The sequence below is a fragment of the Camellia sinensis genome, chromosome 3 (assembly GCF_055761805.1).
Source record: "Camellia sinensis isolate YWXY chromosome 3, ASM5576180v1, whole genome shotgun sequence".
In the NCBI taxonomy this organism is placed as follows: domain Eukaryota; kingdom Viridiplantae; phylum Streptophyta; class Magnoliopsida; order Ericales; family Theaceae; genus Camellia; species Camellia sinensis.
In genome coordinates this window covers 9,114,935-9,134,582 of record NC_138963.1, presented here as the reverse complement: position 1 = coordinate 9,134,582, position 19,648 = coordinate 9,114,935, and the positions used below count along the sequence as shown (strand labels likewise).

The following is a 19,648-nucleotide window of genomic DNA, read 5'->3' as shown; positions in this document are numbered from 1 at the left end:
AGGAAACCCTTTTCTCATGATTTTATAAATTGGGTGAGAAATAGTGAGAAAGTGAACTCTTTTATTAAGTCCATTTTATTTCTCACCACTTTTGGTTAGATTTGCTAAGAAATAAATTGATTGGTTTGTAAACCCTTAAAAAAAAAAAAAAAAAAAAGTACTCATGTTCCTCTTTTACATGGTTTAATTTTTTAATCATCCAAACTATATGATAGTGATACAATAATTTCTTTTCTTTTCTCATCTTACGATCCAATGGAGAAACTTTTAGGCTCCTCATCCTTATCCAAATCAATACCCCCCTCCCCAAAAAAAAAAAAAAAAAATTATTGAGAGAGGGAATTGAACTCTTTTGATTGTACACTTTGAATATGGATTTATCAACAACTTGAAAGTGCCCTTGTAATGTGCAACAAGGCATGCAGGGTAGATCCCTATCGTATCTCTTGAGTTGGTCTTTGGGTGTAATACACGGGGTATGCAGTATCACTCGTGGAGCCGACTTCTCGGGGAGAATGACAAGCGCCTAATCTGTGACAACATGTCACGTATCGACTCATTGGGGGTGTGAGTTCTACACCAAGCACCTTATAAGCGCATTAGTTTGTGAGCAGCAAGGCAGGTATGGTAGATCCCTATCGCATCTCCTGGGTTGGTCCTTGGACATAATACAAGGAGTATGCAGTACCACTCGTGGAGCCGGCTTCTTGGGAGGATGACAAGCGCTTAGTCCATGACAACATGCTTCGACCTTCTACACTACTAGGCAGTGCAGTGTAGTGACAAAGGAGAAGATTAAGCAAGCATTCGAAATGATTTCAAGATAGTTCAAGGATCCTAATTTCGAGATGTAATATGATCTTATGATTGTGGGTATTTTGGAACAGGAGAATAGAGGAACTTTGGAATCTGATGTTTTCAAGATATCTCTCATAGCTCAACAATGATAGCTATCTTGGATGGGATTAAATTTAGTGCTGATCTTTTAGTTATAATGCTTATCTACTACTTAATATCTCTAACTTGACAAAAAATTTGCTTAAACAAACTTATAACACCATGAGTGGACTATATATGTGTGAAGGAGTGAAAGTGAGAGAGGTGCACACACAATCACAAGGCACTGAAAGAAAAGCCAACCACCCGTTTGACCAGTGGGCCCATCACAACCTCCCTTGGATGCAATGGAAATGAGAATCTTTGGTAAGAGGCATAAATGGGGAAAGCATAGTCCAAAGCTACTATGCCCAATCAATAATCTCCAATTGTTCTCAATAAGCTCCTTCTACTCTCTCTCTCTCTCTCTCTCTCTCTCTCTCTCTCTCTTATTACTATGTTAGTTTTTCCTTAAATAATTCTAGAGTCCCCTCTATTTTTCCATATGACAAATATGTCCTTGTAAAAGGAAATTAATCTAATAGAACTTTTTTTTTTTAGCTTAGGTTTTATCTAAGTTATGCGTCACACGCTTAGATTGTGTTGGACTCTTGAAGGTGACAAAAATAGAAGCTAAATTTCTCACTTTTTTTCCTCTACAAATCCTTATTTAAATTCTAAATTTCAAACACAACCTTGAGATTTAGATCATGTGAATTTAATTTCTATAAATAAAAAAACAAACAAACAAACAAACAAACTTATCTTTGATTGGATAGGATTTGTATGTACTTCATTCAGAAAAGTTACTAACACAAAAAAAAAATGCAGAGAAAATGAAATATATGGCTTAGATTCAAATTTGATATGACGTGGATCCTACCCAAGTTGAAATTGCGCCCACCCATTTCATTTTCTCTGCATTTTTTTTTTTTTTTTTTTTGTTGTATTTGATTTGTCATTTTGAGAGGACATTGGTGGCATTGTAGTTGAACCAAAGGGTAAATGGTTGCAAAAGTTGATATTTTCTAGTACAAAGAAGGCTTTCTGTCTTCATGGATGTTGCTTAGCATTGCAGCATTAGTTTATTAGTGGAGGGAGGTTGGGACACTAGTGTATACAAATATATACATATTTATATATGAATATATATATATATATATATATTTATATGTATATAAGGGAAGGTTGTGAAGGAGATACGTGAAGATGGAAGGGCTGGATGAGCTTCAACTTCAGGAAGTCACTTCGCTAGCCAATAAAGAGCATATTTGTTAAGGCCATTTCACGCCTCACATACAAGACCCAAGGTAAGATTTTTAATATAAAAAAAAAAAAAAAAAAAAAAAAAAATCTTCTTTCTCTTCTTTCTCACATCCCGAATTTTTTTTGTTTATAGCTAATTTAGCTTAAAATTTGAAATCACACATTTAAGCAATTTTACTTTGAAAATTTAGTTTAATGTTAGTCTAATATACTCTCCCTCCAACATATATGGTGTGCTAATGGCAGGGAATGGGCATGGATTGGTTAGTCTTTACAAGGACATGGAAGCTTGTAAAGGATATGCAGACATACAAGTGATGTGGGAGATGATTCACTCTTCGCGCCCGCCTAGTGGTTGTAAAAACAGAAATAGCAAGAGGGCTTCTCAATGGAGATTATTATTATGTTTCAAGCCAACATAAATTTTGTCTACCCTTTTGAAAAACAACAGGTTTTGGATAGATTTGATACCCATATTGTTTTTTTGTGTCGCTCTTTTTGGATTCAATTTGCGACAGTATACAGAATTCTCTGATACATCTTTTTGAAGATTATAGATTTCTTTGATACATCTTTTTGATCCAACGCACTCATATGGTTCGGTATACTTCAACTTGATCTAAATTTGTGTGGTTCATGTAAGCTAATAGTTAATTTGGGTATTTAATATTCCTCTTTGGTGACAATTTTCGGAATGACTTGCAAAATTGCTTCATCAATATAGTGTTCCTCCCGGTTTTTTTTTTTTTTTTTTTTTTTCAGAAAATTAAATCCATTTTTCAAAAAATTAGGTTTTTTTTGTTTTAGTGAATTTTTTTAATATTTTACACACAGTTTTCTATTTTTTAGATATATCTAATCTAAATAAGCTTAAAAAGTATATTATATTTGCGAAATGTTTTTTTAAAAAATTTACTAAATACAAAAAAATATAAAAATTTAATATATTTTTGCCTTTTATTGTATTTTTAAAATTTTTGTACAAATTTTTTTATTTTATTTTTTTTAGTATATTAAGATGAAATGAACATAAAATTTTAAAAAAATAATTAAAATGTTTAAAAAATATTAAAAACGAATTTAAAACTCAAAAAATTATTTTTGAAAATTCAAAATCAAAAGTATCTTCGACCCAAGTATTTTGTGAATCCTTGATATAGTAGAGTGGATGTGAGTTTCAAATATAACATCAATGATGTAGTAGGACAAAAAAAATTAAAAAAATAATCAAAGATATTCCCATGAGGCTTCAAGAAAAAGGAATGATTAGAAGCTACTTATACTCCATGAAAATAAGGTCCTAACTGATAGTCTGATATTACATTATATTTATTTTCCACCAATAACTAAGTTTATTCCTTCTGAGTTTGAGCTGAGCTGATTGTGTGTTCATCTAAGCACTAATACACAAACTTACTTACTAACAACACCTTAAGCGATAATGATACGATTTTTAGACAAAAAATGAAAATCATAGTAGAAATCTTCAAAATGCTGCATCACCCTCATGTAAGAGCATCTGATCGAAGTGCCACACCCCTGCATGTGCCCAAAAAACAAAAAAACAAACACATAAGATCGTGGGGAAAGAAGGCAATGGCAACAACAGATCCAAATTTTGATAAAGATTGAAAAAAATAAAAAAAGAAAAAAAAGAAAGAGAAGCTGATAATGAATGGTGACAATGAAACTTGTTTTATACCGTGTCCTTTCCCAACCATCCGCAACTGAGTGACATAGTCCGCGATTTTCTTTATAGCTTCAACCTAGCAAAGGAAATAAGAAGGGGTTGGGAGGAATCAAATGATATTAGAAAACTTACACAAGAAAACAGTTTTTGGAGATTATATGTTCGAAATTTTTTAAGAAAACATGAGGAGAAAAATTTCAAACAAGAAAACATAAAACAGAAACAATACTAATATTATAGTATATATGATAGTCAAATTGTTGCTTTAAATGAGTGATTTCTTTTAGCCCTAGTCACTTGTCAAAGATCACATCTCTACCCATGATTTTTAACTAGGAAAGATAATGAGCAATGTGTATATAAATTAAATGGCATCTTTCATTGAATTCTATGCATGAAAATATGTCAGAACATGTCTTCTAATGAACCATTGAAAAATGGGCATTCATTTAGGTACAAAGAAGTACAGAAATAGGCATTTATCTAAAACAAAAGTAAAAGATGAAGTTCTTACTAACCTGCTCTGTTAAAAATTCACTTTCAATAAACTCGCACATTTGAGGATCATTGTTTCGATCGGCCACCTGTTGTCAAGAACAGAGCATTTAATGTGATTAGTCTTAGTGACGAGCCACAAATTGACGTTTTAAGCTCATACACCATGAGTTATATTTGAGCAAATGTTTTGTCACACTAAATACCTCAATTTTTTTCTTTTCTTTTCAAGAGAGTGAATTCAAAATAAGAAAACTAGATACAAGGAGTGAAGGATATCTTACAGCATGCAAGCTCAGCAGTTTCTCATTTGTTAACTTCTCCAAGGACAACCCCAGTTCCATTGCTGAAATCATCAAATCACAGACGACAAGAGGTACTTACATGGGATATTGAGCCCTGCTGGAGACCCCCAGCAGGGAACGACCCCCAGCACCCCCACCTCCACGTGGGGGGCTGGCAATGGCCAAAAACTTCAAAAAAAAAAAAAAAAATTGTTTTTTTTGGACCAATCAGTGAGGACCCCCAGTACCCCCACTGGGGGTCTCAAGCTTTATTCTGGGATATTATAGTAATCACTGTTTAGAACCGAAGAACAGCATGACCCTTGAAGCAATTTGGACATGAACATTTTAAGGCTTAAATGACACACACAAACACACGAATGCACAAGCATTTTGTGAATCTGTAACAGACATTACCGTACAACGCGTAAAAGAAATGGCTACTTACCAAACAATGCATCACCCTTCTCAACATGATCAAATTCAGAAAGGGGCAACAATATAGAATGTAGTTTCACTCTTCCTCCGCGTATGTTCTAATTTTAATCAAAAGAAGTAATAGTGTTATACAAGTAATTAGAAATTTTTTTAGATGATTTGATCATAAAGGAAAAATGAGAAGGAAACACATGATATTAGACAAACACCTGGTACTTCATGAACTTTTCAGCGTGTTCCCTTTCTTCTTCACTTGACTCCTTGAAAAATCTGAATGTAACAAGATCATATATTAAGTAATAAGTTGTACAAATAATGAAAATACAATGCTTAAAAAAGAAAAAAGAAGAAAAAAAAATGAGGATTTTGTAGATTTGTTACTTGGCAAGGCCCTTAAGAGCAACATTGTCCCTGTCGAAGTAGGCAAACATGGCGTGATATACATAGGACACATTATATTCCACACTGTGATGACAAAGATAGAGTTATTAGAAACCCAAAAACAAAATAAGAAGATAATAAATAAATTTTCTAAGCAGAGAAATTTTGGAATACAGACTGAGCCTGCCTTTTTCATGTATACAAAAAGGAAAATTCTAGTATACACACCCCTTTGAAAAGGATGCACCTCTAATTATGTCATTTTTTTCTCTAGTTATGACTAATTTTTTTTGTAGTTATGACTCATGAGATCTTTAGTTATGCCTCATGTTGTGTTTAGTTATGATATTTTTTTTTAGTTATCACTCAGAAAGTATGAAATTATATTATTTTCTTCTTTAGTTATAAGATGCATATTTAAAGGTGTGTATCATAATGTTTCCCATACAAAATTTTGAAAACAAATGCAGGTAAGTAAAGAGTATAAGACAATCTCCACACAAATTATATAAGAAAAGTAACAATAGATTGAATTCACCTAAGAAGTATGAACGCGAATATAGACACAGACAAGGGTATCGACAAACATATATATATATATATATATTTATATATTTTTGTTTATTATGTATGATACATAGATATGAGATTAATATATGTGTGTATTTTTATTTTATGTTTTTACTCTTTCTTTCTTTTTTTTCTTTTTATATATAGTTTGACCTAAAATTATCTTTCTAAAATTATATAAAGGTATTGAGACATGGCTAAACACTGGAGATGCATGTACATGAGGTGTCCTAACGTATTCTACAAAAAAAAATAATAATAATAAAAATATATAAATTTGACACGCCGCATGGCATGTCTGGACAAGTGTTTCTTTGACGTGTTAGACACAACACTTATCTTAGAGTGTTAGTTCTTCTTAGCAAATTGATAAAGATTAAGGGGTGTGTTTGGTAGTTAACTTTTTCAGTAATTTTTTTTTTTTAAATGTGTAAAAAAATAAAGAGAGTGAGCTAACTTTTTGTAGTTACTTTAGTCACTTCCCAAACACTCTCTTATTTAGGCCTCGTTTGAGAATAAGTTATTTTAATAATTTTTTGACTTTCTTACTAAAATATGAGATAAAAAAAAGCTAGTATGTTTAAAATGATTTTTTTATTTTTTACAAAAGGATATGCAAAAATCTTGGCCTAACAACCTTGAGATTATGGGTTCAAGTCTCAGGGCAACCACTTTGTGTACTATGCCAAAAGTTAGGTATGTACCCAATATTTTTCCTCCCAAACACACATTAATATGTACTATTTAACCATTGTTTTTTTTTTACAAAAAGATATGCAAAAAAATAGAGAGAAAAAGAAAAATTATATAGTGCTCCTAGGGCACCATGTGACAATACTTCTCACCAATCACAATACACCGTGCTCCTCTTGTTTCGCAATCACCCAATACAAAATCGGGGATCTCACTTACTTCACCAATCACAATACCCTTGAGGCACCACATGCCGGTGCCCTAAGACCGACCAATAACTTCTCAGAGAAAAGAAAATTTTTAATTTTTTTTTTGTGTAATTTGTTAGTTTTTTTTTAATAACTTTTTTGATTTTTAGACTAAAATTAAGAATTGCGAAAGGAAACCTTATTGTTTGATTCAATAAAATAAAATAGAATGATTATGTAGAATGACTATTCTTTATGATTTCATTTAATATATTTTGCACTTGTTTATTTTTTAGTAAATCGATATTTCCATGAAATAATTATTTTATTTTATTCCAATAAAATAGCAAGATCTGAGGAAAACAGAGAACTACAGAGAATACAATTAAAAATGGGGTAAATTACACTTTGCACCCTTACATTTTGTACTAAATTTTACTTTAGCCCTTACACATGAAATCATGACAGTCAACCTCTTGCACTTCTGATCAAATCCTACTTTGGTCCCTACACATGAAATTGTGACAGTCAACCCCCTGTACTTTTGATCAAATCTTACTTTGATCCCAATGCAAATGTCAATGTCCCATTTCTGTTACTCAATTGTTTAAATCTTTAACAAAATCTAGGCATGTGACAAGAATATGACTACGATATGAGGGTAAGAGAGGAAAATCATCTACATTTTTCGCCAATACACACTTTATTCCAAAATTTATATCAAATTATGATTGTATTAGGCTAAAACAAAACACAGATTGTGAACGATTAAAAAGAAGAACGGTTTTGAATAAATTGAAATCACGGAACTCTGTTATTCATGGTAATACAATCTTTTGTCTATTTATCTTCCTTTCTATTTGATTTCTTTGTCGCATTTTTTATTTATTTCTAAAGCTCTATTTTCTTACCTTTTCATCGCAATTTTTACCATACGAACATATATATATATATATATATATATATATACATATATATACACACACTGTATTATATAACTCTCACGTGCTTATCACGTAGAACAAAGTGTATTGATGGAAAACATGAATAATTTTCTTCTCTTGTCCTTATTTCGTATTCCCATTTTTGTTACATAACTGGATATTGTTAAAAATTTAAAAATGAAGTAACAGAAAAAGGATATTGACACTTGTGTGGGGACCAAAGTGAGATTTGAGCAAAAGTACAGGAGGTTGACTATCACAATTTTATGTGTAGGGACCAAAATGAGATTTGACCAGAAGTTCAGAGGGTTGACTGTCACGATTTTATGTATAGGGACCAAAGTGAGATTTGGTACAAAGTGTAATTTACCCTAAAATCGGAGATCGAAAATAGAGCTCACTTGATCTGTTCATTGATCGCAGCTTCATAATCCTCCGCAAACCTTTGGCAAGCAAGCGAAATATGGGGAGCGATTGGGACCATCAGATCTTGCTTCTTTACCTCCTCAAATGGTTGAAACACCACCCCTCTCAGCGACAAATCACCGCATATCGCGGCCGAAACCACCACCATTCCGCACGGTCTTTTCGAAACCACAACACTCATAGCAGAAAAAGAAGAAGAAGAAGATGATGATGATGATGAATTCAAGCCCAAGCCCAAGGCTGGTCCAAGACAAGCCCCTTGCATTCTAGAGAGAGAAAACATTGTTTTAGAGAGAGAGAGAGAGATTGGAAGAAGAGTGAGAAATTTGAGTGAAAATAGTGAATGTGAAGAGAGAAATTTGAGTGAAATATATAAATAGAGTGGGGGAGAGAATTTGAGTGGCACACGATTCGTTTGAAGTCCTTGATATGGTGTCACTTAAAGCTTCTATAGATATTAGAACATTGAGCTCAAATAGACAAAAGGATATATTCACTACGCACTTGATGCTTAGAGTAATGATTTATAACTTGAAATTTGGAACTTTAACAATGACATTAATGATGTGGCATGAAGAAAAAACAAAAAAAACACACACACATACATCAAATTATTCATGAGTAGAGTCCACTACTATATAAGTAAAGCTCACATTAGAACTCTACTTTTACTGTTCCTAAACATTTTTGTGATGCTTAACTCCTTTTTGTACTTCTTGTCAATTATTGCTTCTGAACAGAATTTTGTGAGTTATAAATAGTCAAAAGTGAAATATATGCAAACTAAATATACCACACATATGCTATGGAACACTAGGATGGACTATACATCTAGAGGTTTACATACTTTTATATCATAACTCATAACATATACATCATAACTATTATCGTATTATATTAATTCATAACTTAATTATATTCAATTATACAAATACACCATATTCTTTCCTAACCGTATCATAAATAACTATTTAAATAAGATAATTTTTAATTGACAACCGGTTTATCCAGTTACCAGAGAAAGAAGAGGGGGTCAGTCAGCCCCGTCGGCGATCCACTGTTCTCCACCATGGGTTTGTGAGCAAAGACCTCCTAGCCGGTGTCTTTTATCTTCCCGTCGAATGGAGTCTTTTAGCTTCCCGTCGAATCGAATCGAATCTTTCCGAGAGCTCTTTTCCGTAGCTCAGGTTTGTTCCTAACTCTAAGCTTCATTTGCAACAGTTGCGTGATTGGGGCTTTGATTTCAAAACCCTAACCCTTATTGAATATTTGATATTAAGTTTGGTTCTCAATCAAAATTAACATCATAGGGGCTTTGATTTCAAAACCCTAACCCTAAGTCAAAATTAACATCAGTTCTCAATCATATTCACATTTCTTTAATTGCATTCTCTCCTTGCTTTCTTTTTTGTTTTTTAGCTAGGTCATTACAGAGATTGTTGGAATTGAATTGAGGACAGTTTTTTGCTTTTAATTGATCGGTGTCTTGAGTAATCAATCTTTCTTTGTTGTTTTCTTGATGTTTCTTTGTCAGGAAATTCAAACAATTCATGCATTTTCTGTGTTGACTATTGTAGGTATGTTTATGATTTTTTGTTTGTCTTTGTTAAAAATCTTGATGTTGATATTGAGTATTTGCGTAGTCAAGTTTTCAACTTCTCTGAAAATTTATTTACCTTTTTGTACTTTGTGATAACTGCTTGATCATGCTAGATATGTAGATGTACACAATTATTAAATGGCTAATTTTGACTGCAATCTTTGCCGTTAGTTTTATTCAGATTTTTTTTAGTTAGAGAAAAAAGACAAACTTTAAATTATTTCCTAAATTGTATACATAATTCAACTCTCAATAGTGCTATATGTCTTTCTTTGAAGATACTTCAAATATATGTGCAAGATTACTGATGCATTGTAGTTAGATGGAGAAGTCATTCCAGTTTGTTCTTCATTACTAATTTGGATGCTTCTGGCTACATGTTAAATTTTTTTTAACCATTCAAAATTTTCATGAAAGTAAAATATGGTGCAATAATATTATTTCAAGTTTAGAAAAGTTGGGGTTTTGGTGGTAATGTGTGGGCAGTTTAATTAGTTACTATGAAACAACAATTATGAATGCTCTAATCAAAAATATATTATCATTCAGCAAAAGGAATATAAAAACAAAAACCTTCCTGCTAATTGTATTAGGCTTTCTAAATATTAGAGAAAGATCCCTATATTTTGTTTTTCGATAATGCGAAGAAAACATTTACCAATTTGTAAATTAATTTCATTTTTTGTTTTAGTTACCTGTGCCAATGATTACATATAATGAATCCTATTTCCTTTTTCAGTTACAAATTTAAAATCGAAACACAGTTAGGTAAACTTCTAAATAGAGATTTGTACAATATGACTTTAAAATTCACCCCTAATGATGTCATAGGGGTTGCATCTTACGTAGTTGATTTTTAAACCAAACAACTATCATGAAGTAGTCCATATTCATGTTTTAAGGGTGTTCAAAAATCTTTTTGAATAAATTTGGTATCATTTGAAAAAAAGTTTAGTCAATTTTTTAAAATTTTATATGATGTTGATTGTTGTGTTGAATAATGAATAGATTGTACGTCCACATATTAAATCGATAAAACTTAATTTAAGTATTTAATAATTATTTTAGTTATAATAATAGGAATTAAAATAAAACAATCATTTTCTTTTCGTAACCATTGAATTTTACAAGTCCCGTGCATCGCGCGCGCGAATCAATGCTAGTGAACAGTTTTTAGTTGACTTAAAAAGAGGAATTCTCATAGTCATTGGAGTTTGAAAAGATAACTAGTTGTTTTGTGTATGGCCATTTGATTTTTTATTTTGCCTTTTCAAATCAACGAAGTTGGAACTTAATTAAATAGGGTAAAATACCTTTGTTGTAGGATTACTTTCTTATTGGAGATAGTTAAAAGAACATAATTCAGAGTAACCAATTTGTCTCATGCTTTTATATAGTAGTATAGATGTTCGAGATTAAGTTATTTTGTTTTGGGATTTTGCTAAATTGGATTTTACATTGAAAAACTTTAGTTGGGTTTGCACGGTCCAATGTAAATGTTGTGCTATTTTGATTTTCAATGCCCAATTATTTTCTATTTGTTTACATTTTTGGTTTGAGTTCTGAAGTATAAGTAGTTTCATTCATATACAATTTGTAATGTCCTTAGTTGGCATTTGTTAGGAAGTTGTATTGGTTGCATTATCGTTGATTATCGTGATACGAGGACATGATAATGTTCATATAGGTGTCAATCATAGTAAAATTGAAAAATGCTTCCCTCCAAAAATATGTTTGGATTTGTTCCTTGTGGCCTTGCTCATTGTTAGTGGCAGAGCCAATATAGGTCTAGAAGGGCCCGTGCCCCTCCTCAATTTTCAAAAATTAAATTTTAACCTGAAGTTTTGAAAACGTTTTTTGATTTTCTCCTACAAAAATTACGTGTCCCTACTTTTTCTTTTTTAATTATTTTTTATTGCCATGCTTTCATAAACATGACAAACCATTAACTAGAATATGGACATAGACTGACTCATTAATTGCTTCACAAATAAATCTAAGAAAACATTTTCTTTTTATTATTTGTACTTTAGTGACATTTTTCATCTTTTATTTTTATTTCTTATTGCTTGAGAGTTGTATAGATTTGAATGGCACAACGAATTTTTTTTTTTTTTGGGTAGTGATATATATGATGTAAGATAAATTGATAGAGAGAGAATAAATTGTATGTATTATGATTGATGTATATTATGGTGTGTTGAGCTCTCTCCTTTATAGAGGAGAGGGAGAACAATTACAAACCGAAAGTAGAAGCACAAACCAAACAACATTATTAAAGGTACATTATTAAAGCATACTAATTATTATACTAACTTAATTATTAAAGCAACATTTTACATATTATATTCTAACAGCCCCCTCAAACTCAAGGAGGATAGGAACCAACCAACTTGAGTTTGGAGAGAGTAACAAAACAGGAAAAATAATCTGACAAATAAAATAAAAAATGGATAGGCGACACTGTATGGTCGTGTCAGACCGTTGTAGAAGACTGTATGGTTATGGCAGACCGATGTAGAAGACAGTTTATGGGGTCATGTCGGACCGTTGTAGCAGACAATGTTGTGACAGTTGTTGTGACAGTTTACGGAGTCTTGCTGGACCCTTGTAGAAACTAACCGGAATCAATGTCGGGACAGTTTACAGAGTCTTGTCGGACCCATGAAGGAGCTAACCGGAATCAATGTCGGGACAGTTTACAGAGTCTTGTCGGACCCCTTAAAAAGTCGCACCCTCAAAAGGTGCGCCCAATTTTTCAAAAGGCGTGCCATCAAAAGGCGTGCCCAATCCATAAAAAGGCGTGCCATCAAAAGGCGCGCCCATGTTGTCGTCGAGCGCCGAGCGGCGCATGATGCGCGTGTCTGCCTTGGCTATTTAACCAAGGTTGAGGCGGAGGCTGTGCAAACCAGTCTGAAACCGCCGAACATTTGCATTCTGAAATACTCTGTAAACACTCTGTAACCAATCTAAAACACTCAGCAACCCATAACATGGCCTCTTCTTCCCGTTCAGCTACCCAGAACATGGCCTCTTTTTCCCGTGGTCTGCTCACTCTCTTTCTCGACCTCAACGAGTCCACAAGAGAGATAACTGGTGCAGTGGCCCGTGAACCTCAACCAAACACCTCTGGTTTTGTTCCGTTGAACTTTCCGATGCGGTCGGTGGAGCAAAAAATGGCAGTGCAAACGGATATTGAGGCCAATCAGTATACACTGAAGTCATGTGTGGAGACGATGACGGCAGTCACAAACTTGTCGCACCGGCTTCAGAGTAGGACAAATGAGGTGCAGCAGTTAAACGCCCAACTGGCTCTGCTCCAACGCATGTATAAGGATGCGCGAGCAGAGATATGTGTGCTAAAAGCGGAAAATAAGGAGCTGAAACGGAAGGCCACCGTGATGTTCCGATTTGGAGGGCCGCCATATGCTGCAGTGGAGGAGCATGGAGTAGTGATCGTGCTCAGTGGAGTGGGAAACACGGAGGCAGCACCGTCAAGGGCCGCCCAGGACGGAGGCAAGAAGAAAAGACCGGCGGCAGAGTAGAGAAGAAAAAATCCCACCTGTGGATGTGATTGTTTGTTTGTATTTTTTTTATTTTTTTTTTATTTTTTTTGTATGGGGGAACATGGTGATCGGGGTGAGCCCCGACATGAATAAAATGAGTTTGGTGTGCAGATCTTCTTCTGCGTCTTCTTCTTTTTTTTTTTTTTTTTTTGACTCAGACCCATGTTCGCCGGATGGAAGGCTAAAAATAGAGAGGTAGAAAATAAAGTATAAAAGAAAAGAAAATTGAAGAGAAATGTGTGAATGTGAAAGGAATAAAAAATAAAAAAAGAAATGTGAGATTCAAATGTGTTTGGACGGGTCCTACACTAATGGAAAAGTAAGATGAAGGGTGTGTGGTTCGTTTTCTTTTCAAAAGATGGATTAAAATAAATATAAAAAAAAAAGGAAAAGAAAGTGGAGTGGGGAACAGACTGTTAATGGGTTCTGAAACGGTGGGATGAAAGAGAAAAAAAAAAGATAAAAAAATAATAAGAATAAAAAGAATGGGTCAAATTGTGAGTGGACAAAGAGGGGACAAAACCCATGTGATAAAGTGGAGAGAGAAAGAAGAGGGTCAAGTCCCTCCTGTGTCTTTATTTATTTTTGTATATCCATCTTTGCAGATCACCACTTGTTCATCCTCTCACCCCCTCGCCTCTGATTTTATTTTATTCCCTTCCTCTTCTAGCCGAGAGAGAGAGGGCCCTTTCATAATCCTCCTTCCTCTCTTCCACAATCCTCGCAGTATTGCGTTTGATTCCTGTTTCACTGGCTTCATTTGAGGAATTTCTGTTAGGCCTTGGCCTCATGACAATTTTAATCTGCTCATGTTTGTCATTTTCTAACTGTTTAGCAGGAATTTCTGATAAACAGACAGCTGGGTATCTGCTTTCTGCCAATTTTTTAACCACAATTCTAGTACCCAGACCATCTAAGACATTGTCCTGAACCATAGTCTGCAGACAATAGTGTTGAGCAACACGGTGTGCTGCAAGACGAAGGTAGGAAGTGGTAAAATGTTGGAACTCAAACTGCTGCTGATCAGGATTCTGCAGAAACTTCTGTATATCGAGTTCCATCTGCAGAATAGTGAGACGATGACGAGGGTTTTGGAGAGCCTCAACCAAGAAGGGATCGACCAAAGACGCGTCCTTGTGAGCGACGACCACGCCATCATTGGAGGTGGTGGTGGTTGGTGGAGTTGAATCCATGGCTACCTACCTCTCTTTCTTCTCTCTCTGTGGTTTGGGAGGGGAAGTATCCCAATTTTTAATGCCTAGAAAGGCAAAAGTCTCTTCTTCTTAAACCTTCCCCTCTGGGAGTAGAGAGAAGAAGATTTTGGATGCATGGTGTGTCTTTTCTTTATTCATTTTCCCACCGAGAGAGAGAATGTGAGAGTAGAGAGCAAACACTGAATAAACACAGTGTGCAGAGTATCCAAATGAGGAATTAGGGTTTCCCCTATGTACTGCGCGAAAAACAACAGCGCCGATTCGCGAAGCTTCGGATTGTCCGACGTGACGCACTGTAACATAAACGGCAAGAGCTCCGGCCAGCCACCGTCAGGCAAGATCGAAGAAGCGAGCTCTGAAATGGTATCGCAAAGCTTCTTGGAGATGGTCTTGGCGGTTTCGCGGCCGACGCAATCCAAGAGAGTGGATTTGAGGGTGGACTGAGTGGCCGGAGAGAGATTGGGGTATATGTAAGAGTCGTCGCGAGTGAGCTGCTTGTGGAGGAGGATGGCGGACATGGCGCGAGCTTGAGAGAGAGGGAATCGGGGTGTGTTTGCTTGCAGAGATTGAAGAGAGACTCGGCTTGAGAGCGCTGGTCGTTGGCGGTGGACATGGAATTTGTTAGCAGCAGCAACAAGAAGATCAAATAATTTGTGGCAGCGGAGTGAATGTATGTGTAGAGGTCCGGCGGGCGGCCAAGGCGAGGCTGCCGCCCGCCGGTGAAGCGGAATTACTAGGTTCTCAACGTAGCTCTGATACCATGTAAGATAAATTGATAGAGAGAGAATAAATTGTATGTATTATGATTGATGTATATTATGGTGTGTTGAGCTCTCTCCTTTATAGAGGAGAGGGAGAACAATTACAAACCGAAAGTAGAAGCACAAACCAAACAACATTATTAAAGGTACATTATTAAAGCATACTAACTATTATACTAACCTAATTATTAAAGCAACATTTTACATATTATATTCTAACATATGATATTGGAATAATTTTGAAATATTGATAATTAACCACAAAACCAAATCAAACCAAACAAAACTGTGTACCTAATTGAACCTACTCAATAATTTGTTTTAGGGTTAATTACATTTGACTCCCTTGTAATTTTACTCAAAAACACATTGCTCCCTTCCGTTTTAGAAATACACACACAACCATCTTGTGGTATGACCGTATGGGGTAAAGTGTAAAACTAACAGAAAATGTTATAGATAACAGCACGTGTTGCTCGAAATTGGGTGACAATTTGAAGGACACGGTTTGAAACCAAAATTACGAAATTGCCCCTAATTTGTTTTCCATCTTCCTACCTCACATTTCCTTATTCCTTTTTGAATCTGCGCATTGTCCATCACCATCGAGAGTCCAACACAGCACCACCGTTGCTCTAACACCAGCGACATGCACAACCCATAGCCACCTCCATTCTCATGGAAGCACCACCATCATCACTCCCTCACTCTGTACACAACACATACACATACTCGCACGCACGCACACGCACACGCACACGCATATATATATTAGTTATTTAATTTATATAATTGTGGTAATGCTCACCAATTTTCAACCAACCAATCAATCAAAAAGAGAAAAATGGTTGAAACCTGAAAGCATGTTCCAATAAAAGTATTTCATTCAAGACTTCAAAATGCAAATAACAAAATAACTATACTACATTAATAAAAGAATATATGTACTTCAAGAATGACATATGTTTTGTTCTTAAACCTACATTGATTGTTCTACTTTCACCATCGTTGTCTTTTTTCTTTTTGAACAGTTCCTAAATTATGTGTTCCAAGTTTATTTTCTAGAAATCCAAACTTCTAGAAATCCACCTTGGGGTGACCTTTGCTTGCCTTGACCTTGCGGTGGCTTTAAACTTCCTTAGCCTTGCCTTTTGGCCTTGTCCTTGGGGTGGTCTTAGATTTCCTTGCCCTTGGGGTGGCCTTAGCTTGCCTTGGCATTGGCTTGTCTTGGCCTTGGATTTCCTTGGGCTTGGATGTGTTGGCCTTGGCTTGCCTTTTCATTGTCTGGTCTTGGTGTGCTAAAATTTGTTCATTTGCTTTTGTTGATAGTAGAGCACTTATGGGTGTATTTATTTCTTTCTTTGTTTTTGATGGATGGTAGAAAACTAGCAAGTGTGTTTATTTTGATGTTCTATCACGAGTTTCTCATATTACTAATTTTCACATAAAACTTTCTTTTGCAGGAAAATATTACTATTCGACCAATGCTTCAAATGTTATTGAGCTACAATGAAGGATGTTTTATTAGCTTTGAAGAACTCTTGATTTCAGATGAGTTTTTTTGTTTTTTTTAATTTAAATTTTTTACTAAATGTATAATTTATTACACGTCTTCAACTTTTTAATAAATAATGCTAAATTTTAATTTCCATTGCCCTTCGTTTTGCTTGCATTAACTTATGTTCAATATTTCAGTTACTTTACACATTAACATTTTTATTATGTGAATGTGATGGAATTTAGTGAACTACTTAAAAGGATCATATATAAAAATTTAAAAGATGGGAGTGATAGGTATTGGTATCATTGTGAGAGATTTCATGAGAAATGGCGTCAAGCAATGAGAGAATTGCAAATGAATCTGTTGTGGACAACATTAAAGTAGTTGGGGCGTACAAAGTTGTGTCTTTTGCCAATGACTTGAATTTGTTGCATACAGGCCAAGGGATATTTACTTTTAACCAAACAAATTTGTTTTAATGAAGAAAATTTATCATTTATTGGGAAGCATACAGGTTGAGGTATTTACTTTTAACCACACAAATTTGTTTTAATGAAGAAAATTTCTAAATCTATTGGGAATCATACAAGGTGAGAGTAGTTACTTTTAACCATATAAATTAGTTGTAATGAAGAAAATTTCTCATCTATTGTTGATCTGATATTAAAGATTGGATGGGAGTTTTAAATTTGCTTGTATTCATGACAAAATGCTAGGAAATGAAACTGCCCATGTATACTTTGGATGGAAGAGGTTCCAATTGAGGTTGTTTCTTGTGTCCGTTCTCATTTTGTTTGTACTTTATAAATAAAATCATCTTTCTACATTTTTAATTCTTTTAAGCGTTGTTTTTAAATCGTTACGTTAGTAGGAGACTTCTATTATTCCATACATTTTCATCCGTAGAATTTATTAGTAAAATTCCTACCTTATTTACATCTCTAAAATTTCCAACATATTCGCATTTCATAGAAACCCAAAAAATATGTTTTCCACTACAGAATTGCCTTTGGGTGTCCACAAAGAACAAACGAGGGTCATTTAATTAATAAAATTACAACTTTTTCCTTTCCCCAAGCAAGGCCAAAAGTTTCATAATAGTAATAGTTAAACAAGGAGGGGAAAAAAAAAAGAAAAAAAAAAGAGAGCCAGGAGAGATGGTTGTCTTGCAAATTGCAATATATGAACTTCAAATCACTCATGCCAGTTCCAATAATCCTTTAGGCTTCGTCAAAATCCTTTAAAAACCTATATTCCAACCAAAAGAAATATGTCAATGTGAAATGTAATTCAAAAAAAACTGAAGCTGATTACCAAGAAAGTATAAACTCCCTCTATGTAAAATTTTAACATATATAATGTAGTAAAAATTTTCTAACAAATCTAACCCCAACAAAAAATCTGATTCTAACTCAACAAATCAGATTCAAGCTCCCCAAACACAGATTTGAAGATGTTAAGGCAAAAAATTAAAAGAAAAGGCTCATCAATGGACCTGTACAGCCCTTTCAAACCTCCAAAATCTGAAAATTTTCCAATTGAAAACAAAAATACAATATCCATGTCTACAAAGATTGACTAATAAAATAACCATGTGTGCTGTAACAGTAGCTAAGATGCTAGTTTTCATTGATTTTTTCCAGCTATCATGGAGAAGAAAAAAAAGCTAGTATGAAGATGGCATCCGAACATGATAGAAAATAAAGAAATATAAATGCAGTAGACACACGCAGGCATAGCAATAACTCTTAAGTCCTAACATTATCTGCAGTATTTCAATTTTGAAGTAATAAATTACAATTTACAATAAGATACGTGGTCCGAAAAATTTTTAAAAAAAATGCGCCTAACATTAATATCTACTCCAAAGACAACAACCCTCCTCCACAATACAAAAACAAATCATTCTAGAGAGTTAAGTAATCTGAGTTTTCCAGCTAATTCATAAAATACAAAAACAACAAATCTTGTCAAGCAAAGGATACCAATTAATGTAATTCACTAATGACATACCAACAACATACCAAAGGGCACCGACTAATGTACTCCAAAAAAAATTCTTATCTCTTAACTATCACCAACAACATACCAATGGCATGGAAATTCAGTAAAACCAAAGGACACCAACTAATGTACTCCAAAAAAATTGCAGTGCAACAAACAATAAAAAACCAATATATCTAAATATAAACAATTATTATGAAACCAACTCTACTTTGACAACTGGTAGTTTGTGATTGTTTCTCTCTCTTTGTATGGTTCTCACAACAACAACAAACCAAACTTATCTCGCTAATGAAAAAAACAAAAGAACCACCAAAAATGCATGAATACCTTATTTTGATATCATCGAAGCATATAATTCTACCATTTGAATATATTGTTGGTGAACTGTTTTATTTTTCTCATTTGATGTTATGATGAAGTTCCAGAGCATGTGAAAGTGCTGGAAGAGATTTCCCTTTCCACGACAGGTAAACTTAATAATTTCTTTAATTATATATATATATATATTTTAAAAGGGTCTGTCGGTTTATTCGAAGCTTACCTCAATGCCTCCCAGGTAGCGAATGTGTAGTGTTTATCTTTTTTATTTCAACCTGAAATAGGAAAGAGTTGGGCAATGGAGAGAGATCAACAGATTGATTTCCACTAAGAGCAACCGAATCTTAACCAAAAGTAGTGATCTAAAATATGTTATACATAAAGAAAACAGACCGGAAAGCAAAGTATGCAAATCAACTTTGAAAACAAC

General features: G+C 34.1%; 3 protein-coding genes and 1 long non-coding RNA gene across 4 annotated transcripts; 2 read left to right on the top strand and 2 right to left on the bottom strand.

The window, feature by feature from the left end:
- The first annotated feature begins 1,800 nt into the window (after positions 1–1,800).
- LOC114314638 (uncharacterized) lies at positions 1,801–2,719 on the top strand. Its single transcript, XR_003647525.2, has 2 exons — positions 1,801–2,186; positions 2,389–2,719. It is a non-coding gene; the product is annotated as an uncharacterized LOC114314638 (long non-coding RNA).
- A 686-nt stretch (positions 2,720–3,405) lies between these two features.
- Positions 3,406–8,664, bottom strand: LOC114314637 (ferritin-1, chloroplastic). The gene is made up of 8 exons (XM_028261104.2): positions 8,227–8,664; positions 5,431–5,514; positions 5,259–5,319; positions 5,060–5,147; positions 4,612–4,673; positions 4,351–4,416; positions 3,845–3,908; positions 3,406–3,681 (listed from the first exon to the last, which is right to left on the bottom strand). Exons 1-8 carry the CDS (start codon positions 8,532–8,534, stop codon positions 3,629–3,631), a joined length of 786 nt encoding a protein of 261 aa, XP_028116905.2. The 5' UTR covers positions 8,535–8,664; the 3' UTR covers positions 3,406–3,628.
- Positions 8,665–8,950: 286 nt separating this feature from the next.
- On the top strand, positions 8,951–18,444 carry LOC114314636 (uncharacterized). The gene is made up of 4 exons (XM_082919025.1): positions 8,951–9,088; positions 9,263–9,438; positions 9,786–9,828; positions 16,856–18,444. The coding sequence occupies exons 1-4, from the start codon at positions 9,028–9,030 to the stop codon at positions 16,903–16,905; spliced, it is 330 nt and encodes a 109-aa protein (XP_082775151.1). The 5' UTR covers positions 8,951–9,027; the 3' UTR covers positions 16,906–18,444.
- On the bottom strand, positions 14,053–14,625 carry LOC145822320 (uncharacterized). The gene has a single exon (XM_082919024.1). It carries the CDS (start codon positions 14,608–14,610, stop codon positions 14,068–14,070), a length of 543 nt encoding a protein of 180 aa, XP_082775150.1. The 5' UTR covers positions 14,611–14,625; the 3' UTR covers positions 14,053–14,067.
- Positions 18,445–19,648: the final 1,204 nt, after the last annotated feature.

What these genes read in the sequence shown, in the direction of transcription:
- LOC114314637 (XM_028261104.2), bottom strand. Translation starts at nt 8,534, where the DNA reads ATGTTTTCTCTCTCTAGAATGCAAGGGGCTTGTCTTGGACCAGCCTTG. An exon ending in GCTCTTAAGGGCCTTGCCAA is followed by an intron (nt 5,320 to 5,430) that starts GTAACAAATCTA and finishes TGTTACATTCAG; the next exon opens with ATTTTTCAAGGAGTCAAGTG. An exon ending in GTGAATTTTTAACAGAGCAG is followed by an intron (nt 3,909 to 4,350) that starts GTTAGTAAGAAC and finishes TTCCTTTGCTAG; the next exon opens with GTTGAAGCTATAAAGAAAAT.
- LOC114314636 (XM_082919025.1), top strand. Translation starts at nt 9,028, where the DNA reads ATGCAAACTAAATATACCACACATATGCTATGGAACACTAGGATGGAC. An exon ending in AGCTCTTTTCCGTAGCTCAG is followed by an intron (nt 9,439 to 9,785) that starts GTTTGTTCCTAA and finishes TTTCTTTGTCAG; the next exon opens with GAAATTCAAACAATTCATGC. An exon ending in TTCTGTGTTGACTATTGTAG is followed by an intron (nt 9,829 to 16,855) that starts GTATGTTTATGA and finishes TTTCTTTTGCAG; the next exon opens with GAAAATATTACTATTCGACC.
- LOC145822320 (XM_082919024.1), bottom strand. Translation starts at nt 14,610, where the DNA reads ATGGATTCAACTCCACCAACCACCACCACCTCCAATGATGGCGTGGTC.